Source organism: Moschus berezovskii, chromosome 2, assembly GCF_049115385.1.
Source record: "Moschus berezovskii isolate FMDL1 chromosome 2, NW_MosBer_1.0, whole genome shotgun sequence".
Taxonomy (NCBI): Eukaryota; Metazoa; Chordata; class Mammalia; order Artiodactyla; family Moschidae; genus Moschus; species Moschus berezovskii.
The window spans coordinates 17,550,658-17,575,537 of NC_142461.1; the positions used below are offsets into that span (position 1 = coordinate 17,550,658).

The 24,880-nt window shown below is 40.3% G+C and overlaps 1 protein-coding gene across 3 annotated transcripts in view; it reads right to left on the bottom strand.

The window, feature by feature from the left end:
* Positions 1–24,880, bottom strand: part of CAB39 (calcium binding protein 39) — a 101,154-nt gene that overhangs the window by 52,067 nt on the left and 24,207 nt on the right. For all 3 annotated transcript variants that reach the window (XM_055398848.2, XM_055398849.2, XM_088844930.1), the window contains one exon: positions 5,778–5,933. In XM_055398848.2, the coding sequence (XP_055254823.1) occupies positions 5,778–5,891 (114 nt within the window). In that variant the 5' untranslated portion in view covers positions 5,892–5,933. The remainder of the gene's footprint in view (positions 1–5,777; positions 5,934–24,880) is intronic.

Genomic DNA, 24,880 nt, shown 5'->3' on the forward strand with positions numbered 1-24,880 from the left:
TGAACTACACAGGAAGATAATTAATAAACACAAAACAATATGGAAGATACTAGGACTAACAGGGTAGACCTCTTGAGAAGGGTCATTTATCTCATTAATTGTGTGGGTGGTAGTAATGTATGGAATGTGATACTTGGCCACCATCATAAAATTCAGAAAATACCTGGTTGGGATACTCTCTTATTGGTCATAAACTCAACATATAAATTATTACAACACCCTCAATAATACGTTTTATCCTATTCAGTCAATACTAAGAGTTTAGAAGAGGTACAAGCTGACAGTGTTTCATGTTAACTCTGAATTCCATTTTCACTAAAAAATAACTATGGAGCTGTCTTTGGAAGGCTTATGTTCTAACAGAGGGAAGAACTAATTTTAAAAAAATCATTAAGTATATTAAAGATGTTAAGTGATACACAGAAAACAGCAAGATCAGGTAAACAGGAATGCCGGGGACTAGGCTGCACTTTAAATAGGGGGATGGGTGAAAGCAATATTTGAGCAAAGACTTGAAGGCAACAAGGGGGCAAACCAAGCAGACAGTTAGGGGAAGAACATTCCAGGCAAAGGGAACAGCACAATGCAAAAGCCTCGAGGCAGGGGTGGACTGGAATGCATGAGGAAAAGCAAGCCAACGTTGGGGGGAGTACTAGGAGAAGGGACGGGCCTGACTGACCAGGGCAAGGATGGGCATTTATTTTTAGGTAAAAACACCAAACAGGAAATATTTTAAGCTTTACAGGCCACATAAAAACTCTGTTGCATAGTTTTCTTTGCTTTTAAAACCAATCCTTTAGAAATGTAAAACCATTCTTATCTCATGAGCCTTACAAAAACAGGCCTACGCAGGATTTGACCTGTAGAACTTAGTTCAGCTCCTGTAAGGATTTTGACTTTTATTATAAGGGAAATATTACTTGATGCATGTTCTGAAAGAATCATTATGGCTGTGGGGGACCAGTTAGAAGAACACTGCAGCAATGCAGAGCAAAGATAACAACGGCTTAGACCAGAGTGGGAACCAGGAAAATGGGGTGGAGGGGTCATTAGATTCTGGCTTTTCAACACTCCCTGCTCCTATAAAGTGGATGAATCTGCTCATGAATTGGATCTGGGAAGTATGAAAGGAGTCATGGATGACTCAAGTCGTTTGGCCTGAACAACTAGAAGGATGGTGTCTCACTAACCACTATCGGGAAGACTGAGAGTGGATGTATGAAATGTGTGCTTTGCGTCACAACAAAGTAGAATTCACAGTCCTTAAATCCAGCACAACTTTACAGCTATTTATTCTTACAGAACTTCATAATCATTTTTTGTCAAGGTACAAAAAGATCCTGCTATGATGTGAATGGAATTGCTTTAAGCTTAAAAACTGATTTGATAAGATATCTTAACTATATTCTGTCCAATGACATGGACAGGTTCTGCACACCTCCTGATAAAAGTATCCCCAAATCCCTATTTATTTGTTGCTACTACAAATAAAATACTTTTAAAAAAATTATAATTTCTATATCATTTTGATTGATATTTAGGGAAGCTATGGATTTTGTATTTAGCTGCCCTAGTGAACTCTCATTTTCACATTGACTCCTCTGTGTTTTGTAAAGATATACAAATATGTCAACACTGTAATTTCCCTTCATTATTTGAAATAGATGTATTTTTAATTTCTAAACCATTTCTTTATGCATTGCCTAGAATTTCCAGAACAATGCTAGATAACAAATCATACCAAGCATCCTAACCTTCAAGTTTTCAGTTTTAAATATGATATCAAAGTCATTTTTCAGGGTGTTTAACTTAGTGGTAATATTTTATCTTTCCATTGTTTTCAGGTCTCACTTCCCTTTTTACCACTTGTATTAGCGCTGTCTCCTGAATCTTGACAAGAAAGTGAAACCACAAAGTTCAGGGTCTTCCTCTCTATTCCTTATCTATTCCAGAATAAGTAATTTTTATCAACTGGTCTTCAGAGTTGTCCCCTTTCTTTGAAACAAAACTTATTTTTCAAAAGTTCAACTAATTCTGTTTGCTTTGTTTATCCTAATAGCAGGAAGTCTATTCTTGCTTAGGTTTAGAGCAGGAATTCTCAACTTCTGTGTTACTGACAAAGGTTTCCTAAGACCCTTTCAAGGGGTCAATGGGGTCAAAATTGTTTTCATATCAGTGTAAACAGATAATTTGCCTTTTTCCACTGCTGCCATTTGCACTGATGGTGCTGACCTCTTGCCTGAGTTACGACAGCAATCATTGTAGTTTTTTCATCCTCACACACTCAGTTTAAAAAACTGTTTCACTTAAGAGTAGTATGAGGAAGCAGAAAAATAATTCATTAAAGTTTGACCTCTGAGTATACGCAAGCGGCAACATTTGATGTGACTGGCTTAAAGCTCAACATTCAGAAAACTAAGATCATGGCATCCGGTCCCATCCCTTCATGGCAAATAGATGGGGAAACAGTGGAAAACAGTGGCTAACTTTAGTTTCCTGGGCTCCAAAATCACTGCAGATGGTGACTGCAGCCATGAAATTAAAAGACGCTTACTCCTTGGAAGGAAAGTTATGACCAACCTGATAGTATATTAAAAAGCAGAGACGTTACTTGCCAACAAAGGTCTGTCTAGTCAAGGCTATGGTTTTTCCAGTGGTCATGTGTGGATATGAGAGTTGGGCTGTGAGGAAAGCTGATCGCCAAAGAATTGATGCTTTTGAACTGTGGTGTTGTAGAAGACTCTTGAAGGTCCCTTGGACTGCAAGGAGATCCAACCAGTCCATCCTAAAGGAAATCAGTCCTGGGTGTTCACTGGAAGGACTGATGCTGAAACAAAAACTCCAATACTTTGGCCACCTGATGCGAAGAGCTGACTCATTTGAAAAGACCCTGATGCTGGGAAAGATTGAGGGCAGGAGAAGAAGGGGACGACAGAGGATGAGATGGTTGGATGGCAGGAGTTGGTGAGGGACAGGGAGGCCTGGCGTGCTGCAGTTCATGTGGTCGCAAGGAGTCAGACACGACTGAGCGACTGAACTGAACTGAATGGGAAGTACACACAAAGCACCTTCTGCCCCTTCCAGAAGTATGGCTGCTTGTCTTAAAGAAAAGTATTTGTATGATAATGCTTGGGCTATGAGCTGAACAAGCAGTTTTCTTCATGTAACATCACTTTTCCTTGAAAGAAAAACTGACAAATTATTCAGGCTTGTATCCTTGGCAGGTATTTTTTCAAAAATAAACAAAGTGAACCTGTCACCTTAAGAAAAACAACAAATAGTATTTGTTGCCAAACTTGAATTTTGAAATTTGAATACAACATGAGGAAGTTTGACCACTTTCCAAAAGTTTTACTCTTCTGAGATCACAGTAGTATAATTTTAAAGTGTGAAATTTTGATACTGAATAATATGTCAACATTTGGAAGATTTAAGTCAATGATCCAATGCTTTCTGAATGATCAAAGACTGTAACAAAGTTATGTATGGATAGAGGACCTCTTCAAAGTAGAGAGTATGAGAAGTTCATTTACATACTTTGAGACTATTACAACCAAGAAACTATCAACTGGTGAATATTGGTGTGGTATCAGAAACTTCAAAAATCTGAAATGCTATTAAAATACTCCTCTTTCCCAATTATGCATCTGTATGAGGCCAGATTTTATTTATATACTTCAACCAAAATAACATAACAGCCATCTTTAAAAGAAGTTCACTTCATATTATTAACAGTTACCTACACATCTTACTAAGGTATACAAGAAATTGTCTACAGACTTTCTATGGAAGATCTAAAGAAAAGCTGAATGATGCCAAACTAAGTTGCTTCCAATGACAGAAAGTTATATAACTAAATAGCCTATAATTACAAATCTTAATCCCATGACTGTGATATTCTTTTCTTTATAAGAATACAGGTAAACCACAGAATCTCAAACTTAAAAAGATGGCAGAAATGATGCAATTTAACTGTCAACTCAAAACAGAAAACAACTTCCTAAAATAAAATACAGGATGGAAGATGTTCCACTCAAGCACTCATGCAATGAGTCATCAGGCATTCAGCCCAGGGGGAGACAGGTACCAAGGAGGGCAAAGGTGCGCCAGAAATGACACATGGGTCAAAGAGCGCAAAGTCTAGAAAGGAGGACAAAAATACGATGCAAATAAAACCATGTTGAAGACAGCAGCAGTCCAGCTATTTCCAAAGGAGGTGGCCAAATGGTGAATATTTGTTTCAGGGGGTAAGGATAAGGTCAGGAGAGGGAGTATTCTGGAAAGCCATTTGGGAAAACCAGATGAAGAGGTTGGTTCTGAAAAATCAATGAGGGCTAAGGGAAACTGATGTGGGGGCAGTGACAAGACAAAGGCGGTACAGCTGACTGTTTGCTGTTAACTGCTTTCCATGAACAGAGAGAAGCTGAGGTTGGTAGAGCACGCAGAATAAGGAAGAAAGGGGTTGAAATTCACCGCAAGCTGTACAGGCCAGGTCACAAAGGGTCTCATGTACTATGTGAGAAGGCTGAACTGAAGGGTTAAAGGAGGGGAGATATTTCAGAAAGAGCCCTAAGCAAGCTACTGCTACGATCCATAAGGTCATGAGAATTTTTGTCAAGTAGAAATGCAAGTTGGGATCAATTCCTAAACCTCTCAGGAAGCAGTAAAGGTTCACGCTATTTCTTGAAAGTTGATGCTTCTCGCGGGGGTGGGGGACAAACTGGGATGAAAGTCACATTTCAGACTGTGATGACTGGGTAGAAGATACTTGCCAGGGATACAGGAAACACAAAATCAGGAGCTGTATCTCCCATGGCAGACTACCGGTGGAAACACTGATTTCAGAAATCAGATAAACCACATCAACAACAAAAACCCCAAAAGTTAAAATAAAATTGGAAACCTCAAATGAAAAACTTGAGAAAAAAGTTAGATATGTGTTAGATGGCAGACCAGGAGAAAACATGTGGAATTTAAATAGCACCAGCAAGTGCTACTTAGTTGGACTATATTTTAAAAACCTTAAATAAACGCATGGGAAATAGATGGGAAAACAGTGGACACAGTGTCAGACTTTATTTTTTGGGGCTCCAAAATCACTGCGGATGCTGACTGCAGCCATGAAATTAAAAGATGCTTACTCTTTGGAAGGAAAGTTATGACCAACCTGATAGTATACTAAAAAGCAGAGACATTACTTTGCCAACAAAGGTCCGTCTAGTCAAGGCTATGGTTTTTCCAGTGTTCATGTATGGATGTGAGAGTTGGACTGTGAAGAAAGCTGATCGCCGAAGAATCGATGCTTTTGAACTGTGGTGCTGGAGAAGACTCTTGAGAGTCCCTTGGACTGCAAGGAGATCCAACCAGTCCATTCCAAAGGAGATCAATCCTGGGTGTTCATTGGAAGGACTGATGCTAAAGCTGAAACTCCAATACTTTGGCCACCTCATGCGACGAGTTGACTCACTGGAAAAGACTCTGATGTTGGGAAGGACTGGGGGCGGGAGGAGAAGGGGACAACAGAGAATGAGATGGCTGGATGGCATCACCAACTTGATGGACATGAGTTTGAGTGAACTCCGGGAGTTGGTGACAGACAGGGAGGCCTGGCGTGCTGTGATTCATGGGGTCGCAAAGAGTCGGACACGACTGAGCGACTGAACTGAACTAAATAAACACAAACTGAATTTACTGCTTTTTAGAAATCACCTCATAGTTTGTCTTACATTTGCTCCTAATCCAAAGATTAAAAATATAAAATAAAGCCAAATACTTACCTTTTCTGCCTTTTTGTCGGAAATGTCTTGCTTCTCCAGCACAGCCATGCTCTCCTTCAGGTTCTTCACGATGTCTGCAGGGGACTTGTGAGACTTCCCGAACGGGAAAGGCATGGCGGCAGCGACAGGCGCCTCACTGCGCTCCGCCTGATCTACCTGCGGACACAGCACAAAGCACCAGTGAGGAAAAGTGAGGCGGACAGAAGACATACTTTCTGAATCCTAATCTGAGAGGAGAACCAGGAGTGAGCAAGTTATTTCACCTCAGTTTCAAAATCAGTCCTAGGAAATACACAAGGATATGAGAAATGATCGTAGAATTACAGAACACTTTGTACTTTTCAAATCACCTTTTTAATCCCCTGCTCTCCTAACCCCATCTGAAGAGGAGCATGATGGTGCTGATGCTGGTGGCCTGCCAGTGCTGCCAGGGCCCCTCCTAAGCAATGGAATCCATCATCTACGGGATCTTTTCAAACAATTCTCCAAGGACATTATATTACTTCCATTTACAGGTAAAGCTGAGTGACTTAAAGAAACTGGCTCAAGGTACTAAAGCCAGTTGGCTCAGGATGATCCAAAGTGTCCTTAATCACCACGCTATACCTCCAGTTAATAGATACCTCTATCTTACAGTGGAGGAAACTGAGGTAAAAAGTTAGTAAGGGGCTTAGCCAAAAGACACTGGTAACAGGTCCACTCTCTAGGTCTCACCAGATACGCTTTTTCCAGGTTCATGCTGCTTGCTGCTAAGCGTCCTGCAGGCACACCCATCCTCCTCCTCAGTCAGGCCTGAGGGCTCAGGGCTGGAGAGAACCTTGGAGAGAGCCTTGGGCACATCTCCCTGTCAGATTTGCAAATTCTTTAAGTGACGGCTTCAAGGTGTACTTTTTCTGCCTGGATATGGCTATTCTCTATGAAGGAACTCACTCAATAAACTCTGGGGACAATGAAATTCTGGAAGTTCTTAATTTTTTGTGGGAAGCAGAAGACAACGTTTCAATTATATCAGGCAAAAGAGGGCTATCAAGTATTCAAAGAAGTCACCATGAATAAACACAGTTAACAAGATAAACGATGGAAGTAACCTGGGAACAGAAGTTACAATTTCTCTCACTAAATAAAAGAAGTTACACCCACCCTCACTAAACAACCTCATATAAGATTACAAAAGATTAACACTTTGGAGAAAAACCTTAATGATCACTTAGTTCAGTGACTTTCAACCTGGGAGTTCCCAAACTCCTATAGTTAACTGCCCCTGGCACCCAATGCCCGGGTAGGGGTAGGTCTCAGATACCCCAACCCTACTCTGTATTTTTTCCCATCAACATAAAATCTCTCTGCTGCACAGCATCATAACACTGCCTTTGACCTTCACCTAAGACTTCACTGGAAGAAAGTGTTGGAACGTTTCTTCTCTAAAGTTTGAGATACAGAGAGCTGAATGTCTGTTTACAAACATTTAGAGGGAAAGAACATGTAAATGAATTCTAACAAGAAGCTGACAAACCATGAACAGGTATGTTATTTCTTGACATGGTTTGATATGATCTGTTTTGATCAATCTCTATACCCGAATCAATCACTTACATAGTTCAGCTCTGTCAGCTTGTAAATCTTCTTTTGATCACATTAAAACCACATCTTCATTAATCAAAGGGAAATGCCCTCAAACACAGGTTCTCAAAATTCAAAGATGCATAAATTTATTTCTAAATATTTTTTCTATAACAAGAAGTTTGGATCAACTACAGCTGATTTACTCCCAGGTGGCTGTTACATTTTCTCTTTGATTACCTGGCAAGATGGGACCCAAATTCTGGATCACTCCTTTCCATTACTTTTTTCTTCTTTTATTTATTTTGAAGAAGGGTAGAGGGCAATGCCAGAGAAGGCAATGGCAAGCCACTCTAGTACTCTTGCCTAGAAAATCCCATGGATGGAGGAGCCTGGTAGGCTGCAGTCCATGGGGTCGCTAAGGGTCGGACACGACTGAGCGACTTCACTTTCACTTTTCACTTTCACACATTGGAGAAGGAAATGGCAACCCACTCCAGTGTTCTTGCCTGGAGAATCCCAGGGAAAGGGGAGCCTGGTGGGCTTCCGTCTATGGGATCACACAGAGTCGGACACGACTGAAGTGACTTAGCAGCAGCAGCAGCAGAGGGCAATGCAGACTGCTTTTCTATAAACAGTGAATTTACACTCACAATAAATCCTATGAATATATAATCTTCCTATTTGTATTCCACAAATAGCAGCAGCGATAAAACAAGTCTATGCTGGGTAAAGGCTGTGAATGTTTAATGGCTATTTTGCAGGAAATATTAGGGTGCTATGCAACAGAGATTATTTTCAGCTCTGGCTCAGTGGTGGAAGAAGTGACTTTCCAGCTACTACACGTGAAATACTGGAAACAGAAGAAAAAACACAGCTGCCGAAGAGAATACATATACAAATTGCTTCTGTGAGGGAAAAGGGGAGCATGCCACAGTCATTTCTCTTAATTAATACACCAGGCAGCCAAGATTCTGCCGAACAAATAAACTATAAACCACACTTAGAGGAATACAGTCAGTGACAAGTGGCGGACATTCCTCAGCAGGCTCTAATCCAGTCCCAGTGCTGAAGCTCTTCAGGACATGCTTGTATTTTCTCTCTGCCCTCCCTCCCCATTTCTCATACACACACTTTAAATATTCTTTTGATTTATTGTTTTAAAAATACAGTTAAGTATAATTATTAAGTAAAAGAATAAATACGAACTATTTAAATAATATTACAAAATGTATAAATAAAACCTTTAAGTTCTTATTTTAAAGCCTAAGTGCAATAATAAACATCCTTTTCTTTCATTTACACCCTCAAATTCACCAATTCTTATTTAATACAACCAAGATTTGGGGGATCAAAAACAAGGAAATAGTACCGCTTAAAACTTCTGCATTAGAATTTATTTCTTATGGCTAAATTTGCTTTGTATTAAACTTAATTATCCTTATACTACTGTATGTCACTCATGATCCAACTTTTTAAACAATTAATTGAAAATGTAGAGAAGTTCAAAATTCGTGAATGGCTTCCAAGTCATGACTGAGCAGGCAGACAATACATGAGCCTAGAACATTGCTAAAAGGCTAAGAGAAATACTTTGAGAAATAGAAAGTCTTAATAAACAGGTTGGCTTAACATGCATGGAGTTACTATGTGCATATTTACTGTGTTGTGTTACTGACTTTACGATGAGTAAAGAAAATAAAAGCAGCTATTGAGGCAATGTTATAAGTAACATGGTGAAATCATGGATGTGTCATGTAAGTATTAGTATGTTCATTAAAGATGTGGAGAAAGACTCCAAAACAATTGATCAAAAGAGGCTGTACCTCTAGAGAGCAGGAAAAGTGTGGAGGATTGTTATTTTTCTTACAAACCCTTTCTATAACTATTTGCCTCCTTCAATTTGACACATATAATTCTGGTAAACATAAAACTAAATTTAAAGAAATCAAAGGATATATAAAACTATCCACTATCCTTAATATATTAAAAAGTACTATTAATAAAACATTTCCATGGAAGACTGAATGACAGAAAAGTAAGGCTGCCAATTTACTAATCTTACTAATCCACCAAGTCAGACAGAACCAACAGAACCAGAAGACTTTGACCATGATCTGTACATAAGAAAACTAATGTTTCTTAAATATTTAATAGTACACACATGTGCATGCACACACACACACACAGCTAAAAGAAATACAGATGACTAAACTAGATTTCATGAATCACTTTAATGCATTTTAGCAATAAAGAACTATCTGAAATCAGCCTCAAGATTTGGAACCAAATACAAACTGTGTTTGAGTTGAGCACAAGGCTTCAGTTTGCTTGTGCGTCTGTGGTGTACATGTATGCGCTGTTCAATCAGTCGTGTCTGACTCTGCAACCCCGTGGACGTTAGCTCTCCAGGCTCCTCTGTCCATGGGATTCTCAAAACAGAAATATTGGAATGGATTGCCAGTTCCTTCTCCAGGGCATCTTTCTAACCCAGGTCTCTCACACTGCAGGCAGATTCTTTACCATCTAAACCACCAGGGAAGCCCAGTCCTTAAAAGCAACAGAGGTTAATCCCTTCACAGAACAACTCATGACCTTCCAACAATGCCCAAATGATAGCAAATGCAGCACTGAGAATCAACTCTCCAGCCCATTCTGCTTCCTCCCAGGAATGGAGATGGTGCTTTCAAAGGGGCCTGGTCCACCATCAAGCCGAACTATTCACAGGCTCCTGTGTCCATGAAGGACGTGAAACACCCAGGCACATGTCTCCAAGAGTATGGAGATGCCCAAGCTGGAAGTATTGCAGTGGCTTTACTTGTGGCTCAGCTGGTAAAGAATCTGCCTGCAATGCAGGAGACTCGGATTCGATCCCTGGGTTGGGAAGATCCCCTGGAGAAGGGAACGGCTACCCACTCCAGTATTCTGGCCTGGAGAATTCCTGGACCGTATAGTCCATAGGGTCACAGAGTCAGACACGACTGAGCCACTTCTACTTCACTTCACTTCAAGATGGTTATGAGACATTCCTCAGCTGCCTGGCTCTTGCTTCCTCCTTTGGGAACAGTAACAGCAAGGGTTCCCTGAGTGAGGCCCTTCAATAACTGTTCATTGCCTTTCTGGTAAACTCCAAACTGTCCACCATGGCTTTACCCATCTTCAGTTCACACAGCCCTCCAAGCCTCTACTCACGGGGGTCCAGCCACACTGAGGTCCTTTTGGTTCCCTAAATATACCAACTGCCTCTAAACCAGAGCACCACACTTGCAAATATGATAAAAAAAAAAAAACAACTTTAAAATCTAGATGGATTTATGTGTTTTCACTGCTCCTCAACTATTGCATATGTTCCAAGTTTTTCTTAAACTACGTTTTGCCTAAGCTATGTTTTAGACATAAGCGGAGTTCATGAAGGAAATGGACAAAAATATATACTGTAGTTGAAAAAATTCATTTAGTTTTTAAATACTCTTTTCCCTGTCTCTTAAAAAAAAACTGGTTCATAATAAATCTCAATAGGATTCCTTGGGCTGAGTCAAAACTACTAATGCCACTGGGTTTCAAGCCAGCCACTGCCAGCGTTACAGAGGGCTGTGGAGACCCATCCCTGAGTCTCTCAAACTGAGGGGAAGCTTGTTCCTGATGGTTAATTAGTGGGACATGCCCAAATCCCAAAGACGACTCAGGGGAAATTTAACATGAAAACTGGGAGGGTGGGGGTGGGGAATAATTTAGCACACTTTTATACTAAAATTAATATTTATAAAATAACATGCTAAATCTGCAAGAAAGGAATTTGCACAAACATTTAGCACTTCACACCTCTTAGCTTTCACACATTTGTTTTCCTGTCTTTTCAAATGCCCCTTCTTTCCGCCTTTAATTCAATGACTCATATTTATTCCAATGTTGACGTCCTTCAAGGTTCTATCTTGGCTGTCTTCTTACCCTATATTCTCTGAGTGATCTCATCTACCCACCGTTTTCAACAACGTGAAATCTATCTCCAGCTCCAACCGATCAGCCTACATTTCTAACTGCTGCTCGATACAGATGCCCTCCAGGCAACTCAAATCTCACCCCCAAGTTTTTATTCTTCTAAATTCCCCTTCACAGTGAATGGATCCATTGTTCACCCAATCACAAAACTTGGTTGTCAGAGCAGACTCTTTCCATTTGTTAACTCTTTCATACAATCAGGAAGTTATTAAAGTTCACAACTTCAGTAAATTCAATTTTCTAAATCTCTCTACCCCTACGGACACCAAGTGCAGACTCTCACTGTTCTCCACGAAGGGCTGTAGTTGTCAAAGGGGCCAATATCACCCCTAGGAGATGTCCTGGAAAATCTGGTTGTCAGGATGACTGGGACACTTACTGAAATCACTTTAAGGAGGAGGGGATTGCTTTTTGTGCCACTGTTCACAAAAGCACAGCCCTCAGCCAGCTTCTATATCCATGAGGTAGGGAGAAGAGGGCTAGACTGTGAGTTGGAATAAAAAGTCTGCACCTATGTCTACCACTGAGAGGTAAAACGTCTAGCTTTAAAAAACTAGGCTGTTAAAAGTGCTGCACTCAATATGCCAGCAAATTTGGAAAATTCAGCAGTGGCCACAGGACTGGGAAAGGTCAGTTTTCATTCCAGTCCCAAGAAAGGCAATGCCAAAGAATGTTCGAACTACTGCACAATTGCACTCATTTTATACACTAGCAAAGCAATGCTCAAAATTCTCCAAGCTAGGCTTCAACAGCATGTGAACCAAGAATTTCCAGATGTTTAAGCTGGATTTAGAAAAGGCACAGAGATCAAACTGTCAACATTCGTTAGATCATAGAAAAGGCAAGAAAATTCTAGAAGAACACCTATTTCTGCTTCATTGACTACACTAAAGCCTTTGACTATATAGATCACAACAAACTGTGGAAAATTCTCAAAGACATGGGAATACCAGATCACCTTACCTGCCTCCTGAGAAACCTGTATGCAGGTCAAGAAGCAAGAGTTAGAACCAGATGTGGAACAATGGGCTGGTTGAAAACTGGGAAAGGAGTATGCCAAGGCTGTATACTGACACCCTGCTTATTTAACTTATATGCAGAGTACATCATGAGAAACGCTGGGATGGATGAAACACAAGCTGGAATCAGGACTGCTGGGAGAAATATCAATAACCTCAGATATGCAGATGACACCAACCTAATGGCAGAAAGCAAAGAGGAACTAAAGAGCCTCTTGATGAAGGTTACAGAGGAGTGAAAAGGCTGGCTTAAAATTCAATATTCAAAACACTGAGATCATGGCATCCAGTCCCATCACTTCATGGCTAATAGATGGGGAAACAATGGAAACAGTGACAGACTTTATTTTCTTGGGCTCCAAAATCACTGTGGGTTGTGTGACTCCTGCCACGAGATTCAAAGATGCTTGCTCCTTGGAAGAGAAGCTATGACAAACCTAGACAGCATATTAGAAAGCAGAGTCATCACTTTGCTGACAAAAAGGTCTGTATAGTCAAAGCTATGGTTTTTTCAGTAGTCATGTATGGGTGAGAGTTGGACCATAAAGAAGGTTGAGCGCCGAAGAACTGATGCTTTCAACACTGTGGTGCCAGAGAAGACTCTTGGAAGTCCCTCGGACTGCAAGATCAAACCAGTCAATCCTAAAGGAAATCAACCCTGAATATTCATTGGACGGACTGATGCTGAAGCTGAATCTCTAATACTCTGGCCACCTGATGTGAAGAACTGACTCACTGGAAAAGACCCTAATGCTGGAAACAACTGACAGCAGGAGGAGAAGTGGGTGACTGAGGACTAAATGGTTGGATGGCATCACTGACTTAATGGACATAAGTTTGAGCAAACTCTGGGAAATGGTGAAGGACAGGGAAGCCTGGCATGCTTCAGTCCATAGGTTGCAAAGAGCAGGACATGACTGAGTGACTAAATGACAAGTTCTTAGAAGAGCATCCGCATGTGGTAAAATCTGAATAAATAGTAGAAAAAGATAGTTCTGTGGGGTTTTTTCCTTCTAACATCTGATTCATGGCTACAATTTCCAGAGCCAAATGGGTTTTTAAAAAAGGTATCCACACAGCAATGCAAAATGAGTGATTTTCTCCTGTTTAAAACTGCATCTAAAAGTTCTGATTTCGTTTTTGGAAGGATAGGCTATATGTTCTTATAAGCTGCAAATAAGATGCAATGACTCAGCAGCTTCATTAAAATAAGCTGTGAGTAGCTTAAAGAAGCAGTAGCTTAAAGAAGGTTAAATTGACCTCTGGTTAATTAAAAAAGCTGCCATACACATAGCTCATCATCAGATATGTAAAACCAAAATTAACTGTTCAAGAGCACACAAGACTTGTGAAGTGTTCTTTGCAATTAATATATTGCATTGGCCAATAAGGTTGTTAGGGTTTTTTAATAACAGCGACAGGGAAACCCAAACGAACTTTTTAGCTAAACTAATATCTTGATCAGACTTTCAGGGGCCAATGATGTGCAACACTGGATACTATGCAGGAATTAAACTGACATTTTTTACTGCTTAGAGAGTAACGGTGGTAACAGTAGCAGTATTTAAAATAATATAGGATCTCTCCTATAGTACAACACTTCACAGTTCACAAAGCCCTGTCACTTCTCTTTCCTGAGAATAAAATCCACACTCCTAACTACAGCCTGCAAGGTTCCTTGTGATTTACTCTTCTCTGTCCTCATCTCTTAGCCTCTAGGCTTCAGCCACAATGTCTGGCTTGACACTCCTGGCCAGGCCCATGAACATTTTCCATATTGTTCATGGAGAGCTCTTAGTGCAGATCATCATGGCTCTCTCCCTCATTTTACCCACAGGGCCTTCCTGACCAAGGCTTCCAGCAGAGGACCTCTCCTCTAATCTCATCTCCTTACCCTGCTTCTTTGCTCTTCCAGTACTTGTCACCATTACCTGAGTGAGATATATTAGTAGAGACGGGAGCAGCAGGAAAAGAAAAAATAAGTTCCAGGAAAGTGCTCTGCTGATTCCACTCATTCACTGTTTTATACCTGAACCCTGGAACATACCTGTAGAAAATATGTAGAAGGACCAAACTATTTCTTTTGATTCTCAAGGAAAGAGCAGAAACACTTTTTGATTCTTTACTCCTAAGAGAAGTTATTTTTTTTCTGTTCTAAATAAGATGAGTAAACTAAGGTACAAAAATATTGAATAATCTGTTCAAACACCATGAAGTTATTAATACTTAGTAAAGTGCAAGAGGCAAGACTTCAAAGGACTCCAACTCTGAAGGCACCATGTACTAGTTTATCTAGTGTCTTTCGTATGATAATGGATATGTCCATTGTGTATCAGTAGACTTAAAATGCTTCTCTGGCAAACCTGTTTCTCTAATATTTATGTACCAAGATGGCAGATGAATCATTATTTAAGACAGTTAAAGAGAATAAGTTCCAGAAAATATAACTGAACATTGTGAAGTTATTTAAAAATCAATGCTCCAGGGCTTGTGGGTTCAGTGGTAAAGAATCCAACTGCTGATATAGGAGACACAGGTTAGATCCTTGATCCAGGAGGATCCCACATGCTGCGGAGCAACTGAGCCCATGCACCACAACTACTGAGCCTGCACTCAGAGCCCCAAAGCTGCGCGACTGAGCCCATGTGCCACAACTACTGAGCCTGCACTCAGAGCCCCAAAGCTGCGCGACTGAGCCCATGTGCCACAACTACTGAGCCTGCACTCAGAGCCCCAAAGCTGCGCGACTGAGCCCATGTGCCACAACTACTGAGCCTGCACTCAGAGCCCCAAAGCTGCGCGACTGAGCCCATGTGCCACAACTACTGAGCCTGCACTCAGAGCCCCAAAGCTGCGCGACTGAGCCCATGTGCCACAACTACTGAGCCTGCACTCAGAGCCCCAAAGCTGCGCGACTGAGCCCATGTGCCACAACTACTGAGCCTGCACTCAGAGCCCCAAAGCTGCACGACTGAGCCCATGTGCCACAACTACTGAGCCTGCACTCAGAGCCCCAAAGCTGCACGACTGAGCCCATGTGCCACAACTGCTGAAGCCCATACGCCCTAAAGCCCGTGCTCCGCAACAAGAGGAGCCACCAGAATGAGAAGCCCATGCACCGCAACTAGAGGGGGCCCCACCGCTTGCCACAACTAGAGAAAAGCAATAAAGACCCAGCACAGCCATAAATACAATTTGAAAAAAAAAAAAATCAATGCTATGAAGATTTCTACTGACCTGAAAAAATGTCCACAATCCCTTTTAACTGAAAACACTTTAGATAGAAAGGTACATACACATATTTACATGCCCCATATCTACATATATATGTATATGTATATAAAATAAACCTGTGTATTCTATATATGCAAACACATATGTTGACTAAGAGAAAAAAATCAAAGATTAACAATGGGCATGGAGAATGTGTACTGTATATTAAGTTTTTCTTAAGACCAAATATTTATAATATACATGGGATACTTTTTCCTGATTATAGAAGTGCTATTTAAAAAATTAGTATAAGATCATTCCCAGGTAAAGGAACCAGGGCCCCGTGAAGGAGCTGGAAAATATGTAAGAGGAGAATGGGACATGTTACCTCAGAAAGCAAAGATGGATGATATCGTGCCAAAAAAGACACAGGAGCCAACGTGAAAGGCCCCACAGGCACGGGTGTGCATGTGTCTGTGTGCACTCAGTTGTGTCTGACTCTGTAAGTGCATGGACTGTAGCTGCCAGGCTCCTCTGTCCATGGGATTTTCCAAACAAGAATACTGGAGTGGGTTGCCGTTTCCTATTCCAGGGGATCTTCCCAACCTAGAGACTGAACCTGCACTCGCAGGTAGATTCTTTACCACTGCGCCAGCTGAGAAGCCCTCCCACAAGCCTAGTATAATAAAATTCGGGCATAAAAAAGAAAAATTACTGCAATGAACTGACATGAAAATTAAAATTTGCATATATATATATATAAATTATGTATCTGACAGTAGTATAAGTAAACTATACTACAGTTAATATAAAAGATTAAAACTCATGAAGATTATTAATACCAATAAAGAAAATTCATTGGTCACATTAAAGTCTGTGAGAACAACAACTCAATACCCCCAAAATTGGTAAATAAAAGAGAATGGCACTTTTATCCTGTCTTTTCTGTATGGCCTGCATTTGAGGGTAATCAAATAGTTGAAAGGGAAAGAATCTTCTTCACAGTAGATTCACATAGGTAATAAATGTAGAAAGAAAAACAGAAAATTAACATTGTGCAATTTTGATGAAACATGGGATATAGGCAACAATTATCAATGTTCATTAAAATTATAGGTGAAAGGATGATGGAGAACTTCATAGCAGATATACTGGAGCTGATACCTTGGAACACTGATCTATCAGCGTTTTCAAAAGAAGAAAATCAGACATCAATACGACTAGGAAAATCAGGCATCAATGTGACTAGGAAAATCAAACATCAACGTGACTCATGGTAGGATGTACAGGAAGTACAAAGCTCTATCTATAAAAATATTTACCTCCTTTCCCTCACTTAAAAAATCAACTGAATCTAATCAAGCTCCTAGAACTATCAGTCTACAGGAAACACAGGGGATGAAAGAACAAGTTAAACAACATAATAAGGAAGCACTAAGTCAAACCCAGAACAAGGGCCACTCAACAAGACAAATTTGGGTTTCTGCAGCAAACCAAAAAGCATTAGCAGATGGGGAACAGGAAAGGCAGTGGCAAATGTTTCCTAAAAGAAACTCACTGCTGCTGCTGCTGCTGCTAAGTCACTTCAGTCGTGTCCGACTCTGTGTGACCCCATAGACGGCAGTCCACCAGGCTCCCCCATCCCTGGGATTCTCCTCACTAGACACAGTCAAATGCATGGATCTTCTCTGGCGCCTGATTCAAATAAACCAACTATGCAAAAGATATATGGGCAAATCACAAAAATTATATACTAGGTAGGTAATTAACAAATTACTGCTAATTTTGTTATGTATTATATAGTATGTAAAAATATCCTTATCAATTAGACATATGTACTGAAATATGGGTGATTTGGGATTTGATTTAAAATACTATAGTACACTCTTCCTTAAAAGTAAGGTAGAGGGAATAGATGAAACAAGGCTGCTGCTGCTGCTGCTAAGTCACTTCAGTCGAGTCCGACTCTGCGACCCCAGAGACGGCAGCACACCAGGCTCCCCCATCCATGGGATTCTCCAGGCAAGAACACTGGAGTGGGTTGCCATTTCCTTCTCCAATGCATGAAAGTGAAAAGGGAAAGTGAAGTCGCTCAGTCGTGTCCGACTCTTAGCGACCCCACGGACTGCAGCCTACCAGGCTCCTCCGTCTATGGCATTTTCCAGCCAAGAGTACTGGAGTGGGGTGCTGTTGCCTTCTCCAGAAACAAGGCTAGCAAAATATTAACAACTGTTGCTGGGGCTAGAACTTCACTATACTAGAGTATCTGTATATACTTGAGCATTTTCGTAATTTTTAAAAATTAGAAATTGGGAAAACATTTTATTCTGAAGTATTGTTATGTTTCCTATAATTGATATGTCTGTTGTGCTTTGCTTTTTTCCTCTTTATTTGCCTAAACTGTCAAAGTTAAACATGTGCAAATGCAAAATGATCACCTTAAACCATGTTTCTGCCATAAAAACAACCCCTTCTCCTCTCAGGACTCACAGCTCTTACTTAACAGTTCCAATGTATATGTGTTTGTCATTCTGTCTACTATAATTCAATAACTAAACGTACCTGTTGATGGCACATGAAAGGAAAAAAATGTCGACCAAAGAAATAGGTGCTCAGGCAATGCCTTCAAGAGCTGACTTACAGTGCGCCTCCCTGAAATTCACAGACAACTGCAGCAATGCCAGCATGAGTAGCCCCTCTTTGGGAATGGCCCCGCTTCTCCACTTGTCCCAAATTCTGCCCATCTCTAATTCCACTTTTAAATAACAGCTCCTCCACAAAGACCCCCACAATAAAAGTAATCTTCCTCCTCATACTCCTGAGCTTTCAAAATGTTGATGAGAGTATGCTTTAAAAATTAACATATGTATCACCCTCAAGAAGTCAGGACGCCCCAAAACTGAAAGTGGCAGAACTGAACACTAGCCAGCTTGCTGCACGCTCGTGACACTTGGCATGCTGCTTTGCAAGACTCCAGATACACATTTTGACTGGAACCGAAAAAACAGTTCTGAAAATAAAAGAAGGCCATAGAAAGGACTGATATATAAGCAAGCAGGTGTTAACTAGAAAGCTTTAATCTGAAACCCAGATAGAACAGGGCCAGGGGTCACCACCTGGCTGGTTGTGGAGGTTCTTAGAGGGTGAGCAGGAAATCCAGGAAAGCACCTATAATCTAGATGTTGCTATGTAAAAAGTCGGACCCACACCTGCTCGCTTAACTTTTCTAATCTGTATGTGCTGCCACTGTATGTTGTTTGTGCCATGAAGAGCAACATGGCACAATTCTGACTAAAGTGTAATGTATACATGTAATTAACCAAGATGAAATACTGAAAAGGTGGCTCTGGGTTCCTAAGACTGAGGCATGATTTGTAGAACCATCCTGTTTGGGATCTTCACAACTTTTCTGCATTGATTTTCTTTTTTTCATTAATGTTAAATTAGAATGAACTTAACCAACTGACCACTTGGACATTATATTGTGATGTGTATTCTTTAAATTCAAGGTCTATGAACACCTTCCATCCATGAACTAGCCCTTCCCATTTTTCCCAATTCCTATGGTAAATACATCCTATACGTCACTGTGGTTGTTCAATCACCAAAGTGCCCAACTCTTTGGGACCCCACGGACTGCAGCATGTCAAGATTTCCCTGTCCTTCACGATCTCCCAGAGTTTGTTCAAATTGATGTCCATTGAGTCAGTGATGCTTGCTACCCAACCATCTCATCGTCTGCTGTGCTTTTCTCCCTTTGCGTTCAATCTTTTCCAGCATGAGGGTCTTTTCCACTGAGTACATCTTTAGGCTCATATAAAAGACCAGCCCTGAGATCCCACGGTGAGTATGTCCATCAGAATTCAAGGTAAGTCTCTTATCTTCAAATTCTCTTGTATTTATTTGTCCTGTCATGTTCTACACAGATCAACTATTACAAAAATGTACAAAATAAAAGTATGACTTAATTATGAAAAAGTAACCAGAAATAAACATTCACTAATAATGCCTTTAAAAAAATACTGATTATTAAATTCTGATCAAATAAACAAAAAGCAATTTCTAAAACTATTTTGAGTTAAATATGAAAAAGATACCTTTGACTGTCCCCTCCCTCCCTCAAAAAAATCCACCAAAATATCAAAAAACAAAAATTGGCTCATACCTCTGTTCCATATGCTTTAGAAAGGATTTTTATTGCTCATCATTGACAACCCAAGCTTCTTTTCTATTAAATATCAGGAATGCATTGCACAGGGAACTACTTTTTAGTTCTAATCAAGTCTAGTTCCAAATATGGGTATAGGTCTGAGTGACCATGAGCTTCTCCAGCTTGTGGAAGTACAGGAAGTACTTACCACAGGAATTGGGGAAGCAGGAAGGGGTAGTTTCACGGATAGAAAGTGTTCACAGACCTTGGATTTAGAGACGACACATCATGACATAATGTCAAAGTGATGAGTTGATTAAGTTCAGACTGACTAAAACAAAACTCTGTTAGGCATACACTGAATATTTTTTAAAATAGAGATTGTTGGGGACTTTCAATCTCTTTCACATTGTCAGAATTTAGAGGCATAGATTAAGGTAGACTATTCTTGGTGCAACATTCTCCATGACCCCAACTGCGTATGTCATATGAACCATTAATTCTATATTTTGGGGGGGTAATCAAAAGTAGCAAATAATCATTACAGGTAAATCAATCTTTAATAGTATTCCCACAAGTTTAAATTTCCAGAAAAAATTCCTATTTCAAATTCACAGCTTTTGTTATGAATTACAGATCAAGAACTTAAGTACTTAGTAAATGTGCTGTTTAGAAATAATTTCACTTTTGTGTTCTAAACAGGCTTTCTGTTAATCCTTGAAAGTTTCTTTTACTCACATTACATATGAGTGTCAAATTATGAATGTTTATGAAATATGCTCAATGATAATGTTCATTATTTGAACAACAAATCAAGAGACATCTTCTTATAGGAGAGTGCTTTGCTTCGAACAAAGCAATTTTCAGAGAAAAGTAATTTTAGAAGGATTTTTTAAAGCACCACCAGAAAAAAAAAAACCCGTGTATTAATTTTACAAACAGGAACCTCACAGTTAAACCTCAAACACTTTTTAAGAGAACCATACGACTAGTGTCAAGTTTTACTGTGGTAATCTCAGTGTACCACGCAGTCATTATGGATTTTCAAGACTAAAATTATGATAATTAAGTACAATAGAATACTTCAAGCTGTCTTAAATCCCCTCTGGAATAAGGTGGGGCATGGATGAACAATCACTTAAACAGTTCCAGAATTCACTTAAACATATGGTTGGAAGTATTTTAGCCAAACTGTAATTAGCTAAATAATTCTTAAGAGCTAAGACCGTATCATGTTTCAGAGCTCTCTGACTTCTTTCTTGTAACTTTAAATTACATTAAAAATACATACATGCATACACACCTAACTTGAATCTTACTTCTGCAGAAAAGTTTGCTCTTTATATATCTGCTTTTTGCTTCAGTTGAATACTGGTCCAATAACAGTTTTCAGACATCTTTTGTTGTTAAATGAAAGGTAGTTTGCTCACTAAAATAAGTGCCATGAATGAGACTGCACTTACACGTCTGATCTGCGTCCTTATATTTTCAAATTTCTGATGAGCACAGCTTCACAAAACTTATATTTTATATCAATAATTCTACACAAAGTATACCTTTAACAATGTCTTTTAAATTCATTATAAAAGTAAACATATACTTTCTTCATAGCTGAAACTATTAGACCAACACAGCTTTCTTCTGAGTCATCAGAGGTCATTGCAGCATTTCTCCAAAGGACAGGCTGTTTTGCAACTATTTCAGCAAAAATACTAGGTCATAGGCTTTGGGTCTTATTTCTAATGCGTTACTGTATTTCTCTTCTGTGCCCAACCGGTGTGCCCAGCTTTACTCTTTCCTGCAAGTCATATAAAATGAGTGAGAGTAAAGAAACTCCTTGTCTTTCTCTCTGATAGCCAGATCTCTCTCACTCAGGAGAGTCGCTGCGTATGTGTCAGTTCAGCTTTATAAAAACCAAAGAAATGACTCCTGACCGTCCCACCTTAGGAAGCAATTTTCTATAAAGAATGACTACGTAAAGGGCTGTTGTGGCCACAGAAAGACCACACAATGTTCTGTATACCAGATACCAAAATAAAAGAAGCCAAGGAGACTCTGAGTGCCTGGGGGGTCAAAACACTGAGATTATAACCTGTACCAAAAGTTTAAGCCAGTTTACACTGTCATCAACAGTGCATGAAGGCAGTGATTTCCTCACCAGCCAACCAACACCAGCCCTACTAATCCTTGTGATTTTTGCCAGTCTGTCAGAGTAAAAACACTATTTTCCTGACCGCCTTCTCTACCCACCCACCCATCAATTTGACTCCTTTGATTTGAATTCCTGATCACTGATGACAATAAATACATTTTCATATCTATTATCCATCTGGACTTCCTTAGCAAAACTGTACATCTCTAATGCTGATTATTACATTGGGTTTGGAGTCTTTTTCTTCCTGATTTCCCTCGTGGCTCAGATGGTAAAGAGTCTGCCTGCAATGTGGGAATCCGGAGTTCGATCCCTGGGTAGGGGAAGATCCCCTGGAGAAGAAAATGGCAACCCACTCCAGTATTCTTCCCTGGAAAATCCCATGGATGGAGAAGCCTGGCGGGCTACAGTCCATGAGGTCACGAAGAACTGGACACAACTGAGCGACTTCACTTCCCTGTGTAGGTGTAGGTGAAGCTGCTCAGTCATTTCCGACTCTGTGACCCCATGGACTGTAGCCCGCCAGGCTCCTCCACCCATGGGATTTTCTAGGCAAGAATACTGGAGTGGGTTGCCATTTTCTTCTCCAGGGGATCTTCCCCTACCCAGGGATCGAACTCCGGACTCCCACATTGCAGGCAGACTCTTTACCATCTGAGCCACCAGGGAATCCCATTATCTCTTTGGCTATATCTTTTTTACAAATATGTTCTCCTAACTTGCTGTTTGCATTTGGACTTTTTGTCAATGTACAAAGTTTTCATTTTCTTATAGCTTTATCTATTATTTTTTTCTTTACAAATTCTGGATATCCTATCAGGCTTGTAACTGCATACTGAATATGATCCAGACATTCAGTTCAGTTCAGTTCAGTTCAGTCGCTCAGTCGTGTCCGACTCTCCGCGACCCCATGAATCACAGCACGCCAGGCCTCCCTGTCCATCACCAACTCCCGGAGTTCACTCAAACTCATGTCCACAGAATCGGTGATGCCATCCAGCCATCTCATTCTCCGTCGTCCCCTTCTCCTCCCGCCCCCAACCTTTCCCAGCATCAGAGTCTTTTCCAGTGAGTCAACTCGTCTCATGAGGTGGCCAAAGTACTGGAGTTTCAGCTTTAGCATCAGTCCCTCCAATGAACATCCAGGATTGATCTCCTTTAGAATGGACTGGTTGGATCTCCTTGCAGTATAAGGGACTCTCAAGAGTCTTCTCCAACACCACAGTTCAAAAGCATCGATTCTTCGGCGATCAGCTTTCTTCACAGTCCAACTCTCACATCCATACAATTAAACTGCAGTATCCTTCTTTGAAATTAGTTCTAGCAGAATCTAACTTAACAAACCTCACTGTTTTGATCAGTTTGACAGTGAGGCAACTTTCACACTAGCACTGCTGAACTGAGGGGAAAAATTAATCAAGAAATCCACTATAACGTGAATTCATGACCTTTCTCCAGTAGCCACCTAATTACATTACGGGGGGGCGGGGGGGGCGGTGGTGGTGGTAGCAAAGTGTACGTAAAATAAAGAAGTGAAAGTCGCTCAGTCATGTCTGACTCTTTGTGACCCCATGGACTATACAGTCCATGGAATTCTCCAGGCCAAAATACTGGAGTGGCCAGTCAAGTCCCTTCTCCAGGGGATCTTCCCAACCCAGGATTCTTTACTACAGAGCCACCTGGGAAGCCCATGTTAAATAAGGATGATGTTAAATAAACATTTAAATATGATATATTTTCAAAAGTATAGTTCTGTGACTTGAGAATATTTTCAGATGTCATATAGAAAGAACTCAAAGTACTTTGAAAAGTCTGATCAGACATATTATTAACAATATATAAATTATCATCACCATGCTAGCCTGTGAACTGTTCCCTGGCACATGCTGGGAAAGTAAGACGTCAGACTTCCAAGGGGTCCAAACAAGAGAGAAAAAAGACTGGGCCAAGAGGTGTATGCTGTACAACCGGCGCTTAGTCAATGTCAATCCCAGCTCTGGTAAGAAGAAAGAGTCCAATGCCAACTCTTAAATCCTCTGTAATCTTGGCTCTCTCTAATAAAGCCACTTAGCCCAATCAAAAGAAAAAAAGGGGGGGGCATAATATTCACATTCAGTCTGCATTACCTTTAATATTGTTGGTAACCAAATTCCTGTCAAAAGTATCCAGTTGTGCTTTTGTTACAAAGAAGATAAAATTTGGGGGAGTTGACTCAATCAGAAGATCCCCCTCAGTTATTCTCCAGTTCAGCTTGTCTCATCCTTTTTTTAAAAAAAGTGCGGAATTTCAAACCAGACCCTATACTCCAGGTATGATCTAACCAGGCAAGACCATCTATCAACAGATTTCATAACGCAGTCTTAAACTCCATTCATAGTTTTGATACGTTACAAGGCAGTTCTCTACCAAGCAACTTAACTGACCCGTCTGTTCTGTAGTGAACCACATCTTCCTCTATTGTTTACTACTGCCTTTTGGGACATTCCTTCTGGGCTGAATAATTATTCCTATCAAATTGCTTCTGATTTAGATTCAATATACTTCTGACATTTCAAAATTTTTCCTGAGTTTGTTATCCAGTGTAGTACTAGCTTTCCTTACTGGATTCCTGTCATTTACAAACCTGACCAGAACAGTTCTTCCTTTATTCCCTATTAAAAGTACCAATACTGGAACTTCCCAATTAAAGCCATCAGTCTGTATTGTGTGTACAGTCATTTAAACAACCACAAGGAACCCGGCCACCTAACTGCATTACCCCTAGTAGTGAGAGCTTACAGATTTCTCTGATACAAAGACACTAAGATCATGGCATCCAGGCCCATTACTTCACAGCAAACAGAAGGGGAAAAAAATGGAAGCAGTGACAGATTTTATAATCCTGGGCTCTAAAATCACTGTGGATGGTGACCACAGCTGTGAAATTAAAAGATGCGTGCTCCTTGGAAGGAAAGCTGTGACAAACCTGAGTGAGTGAGTGAAGTCACTCAGTTGTGTCCGACTCTTTGCG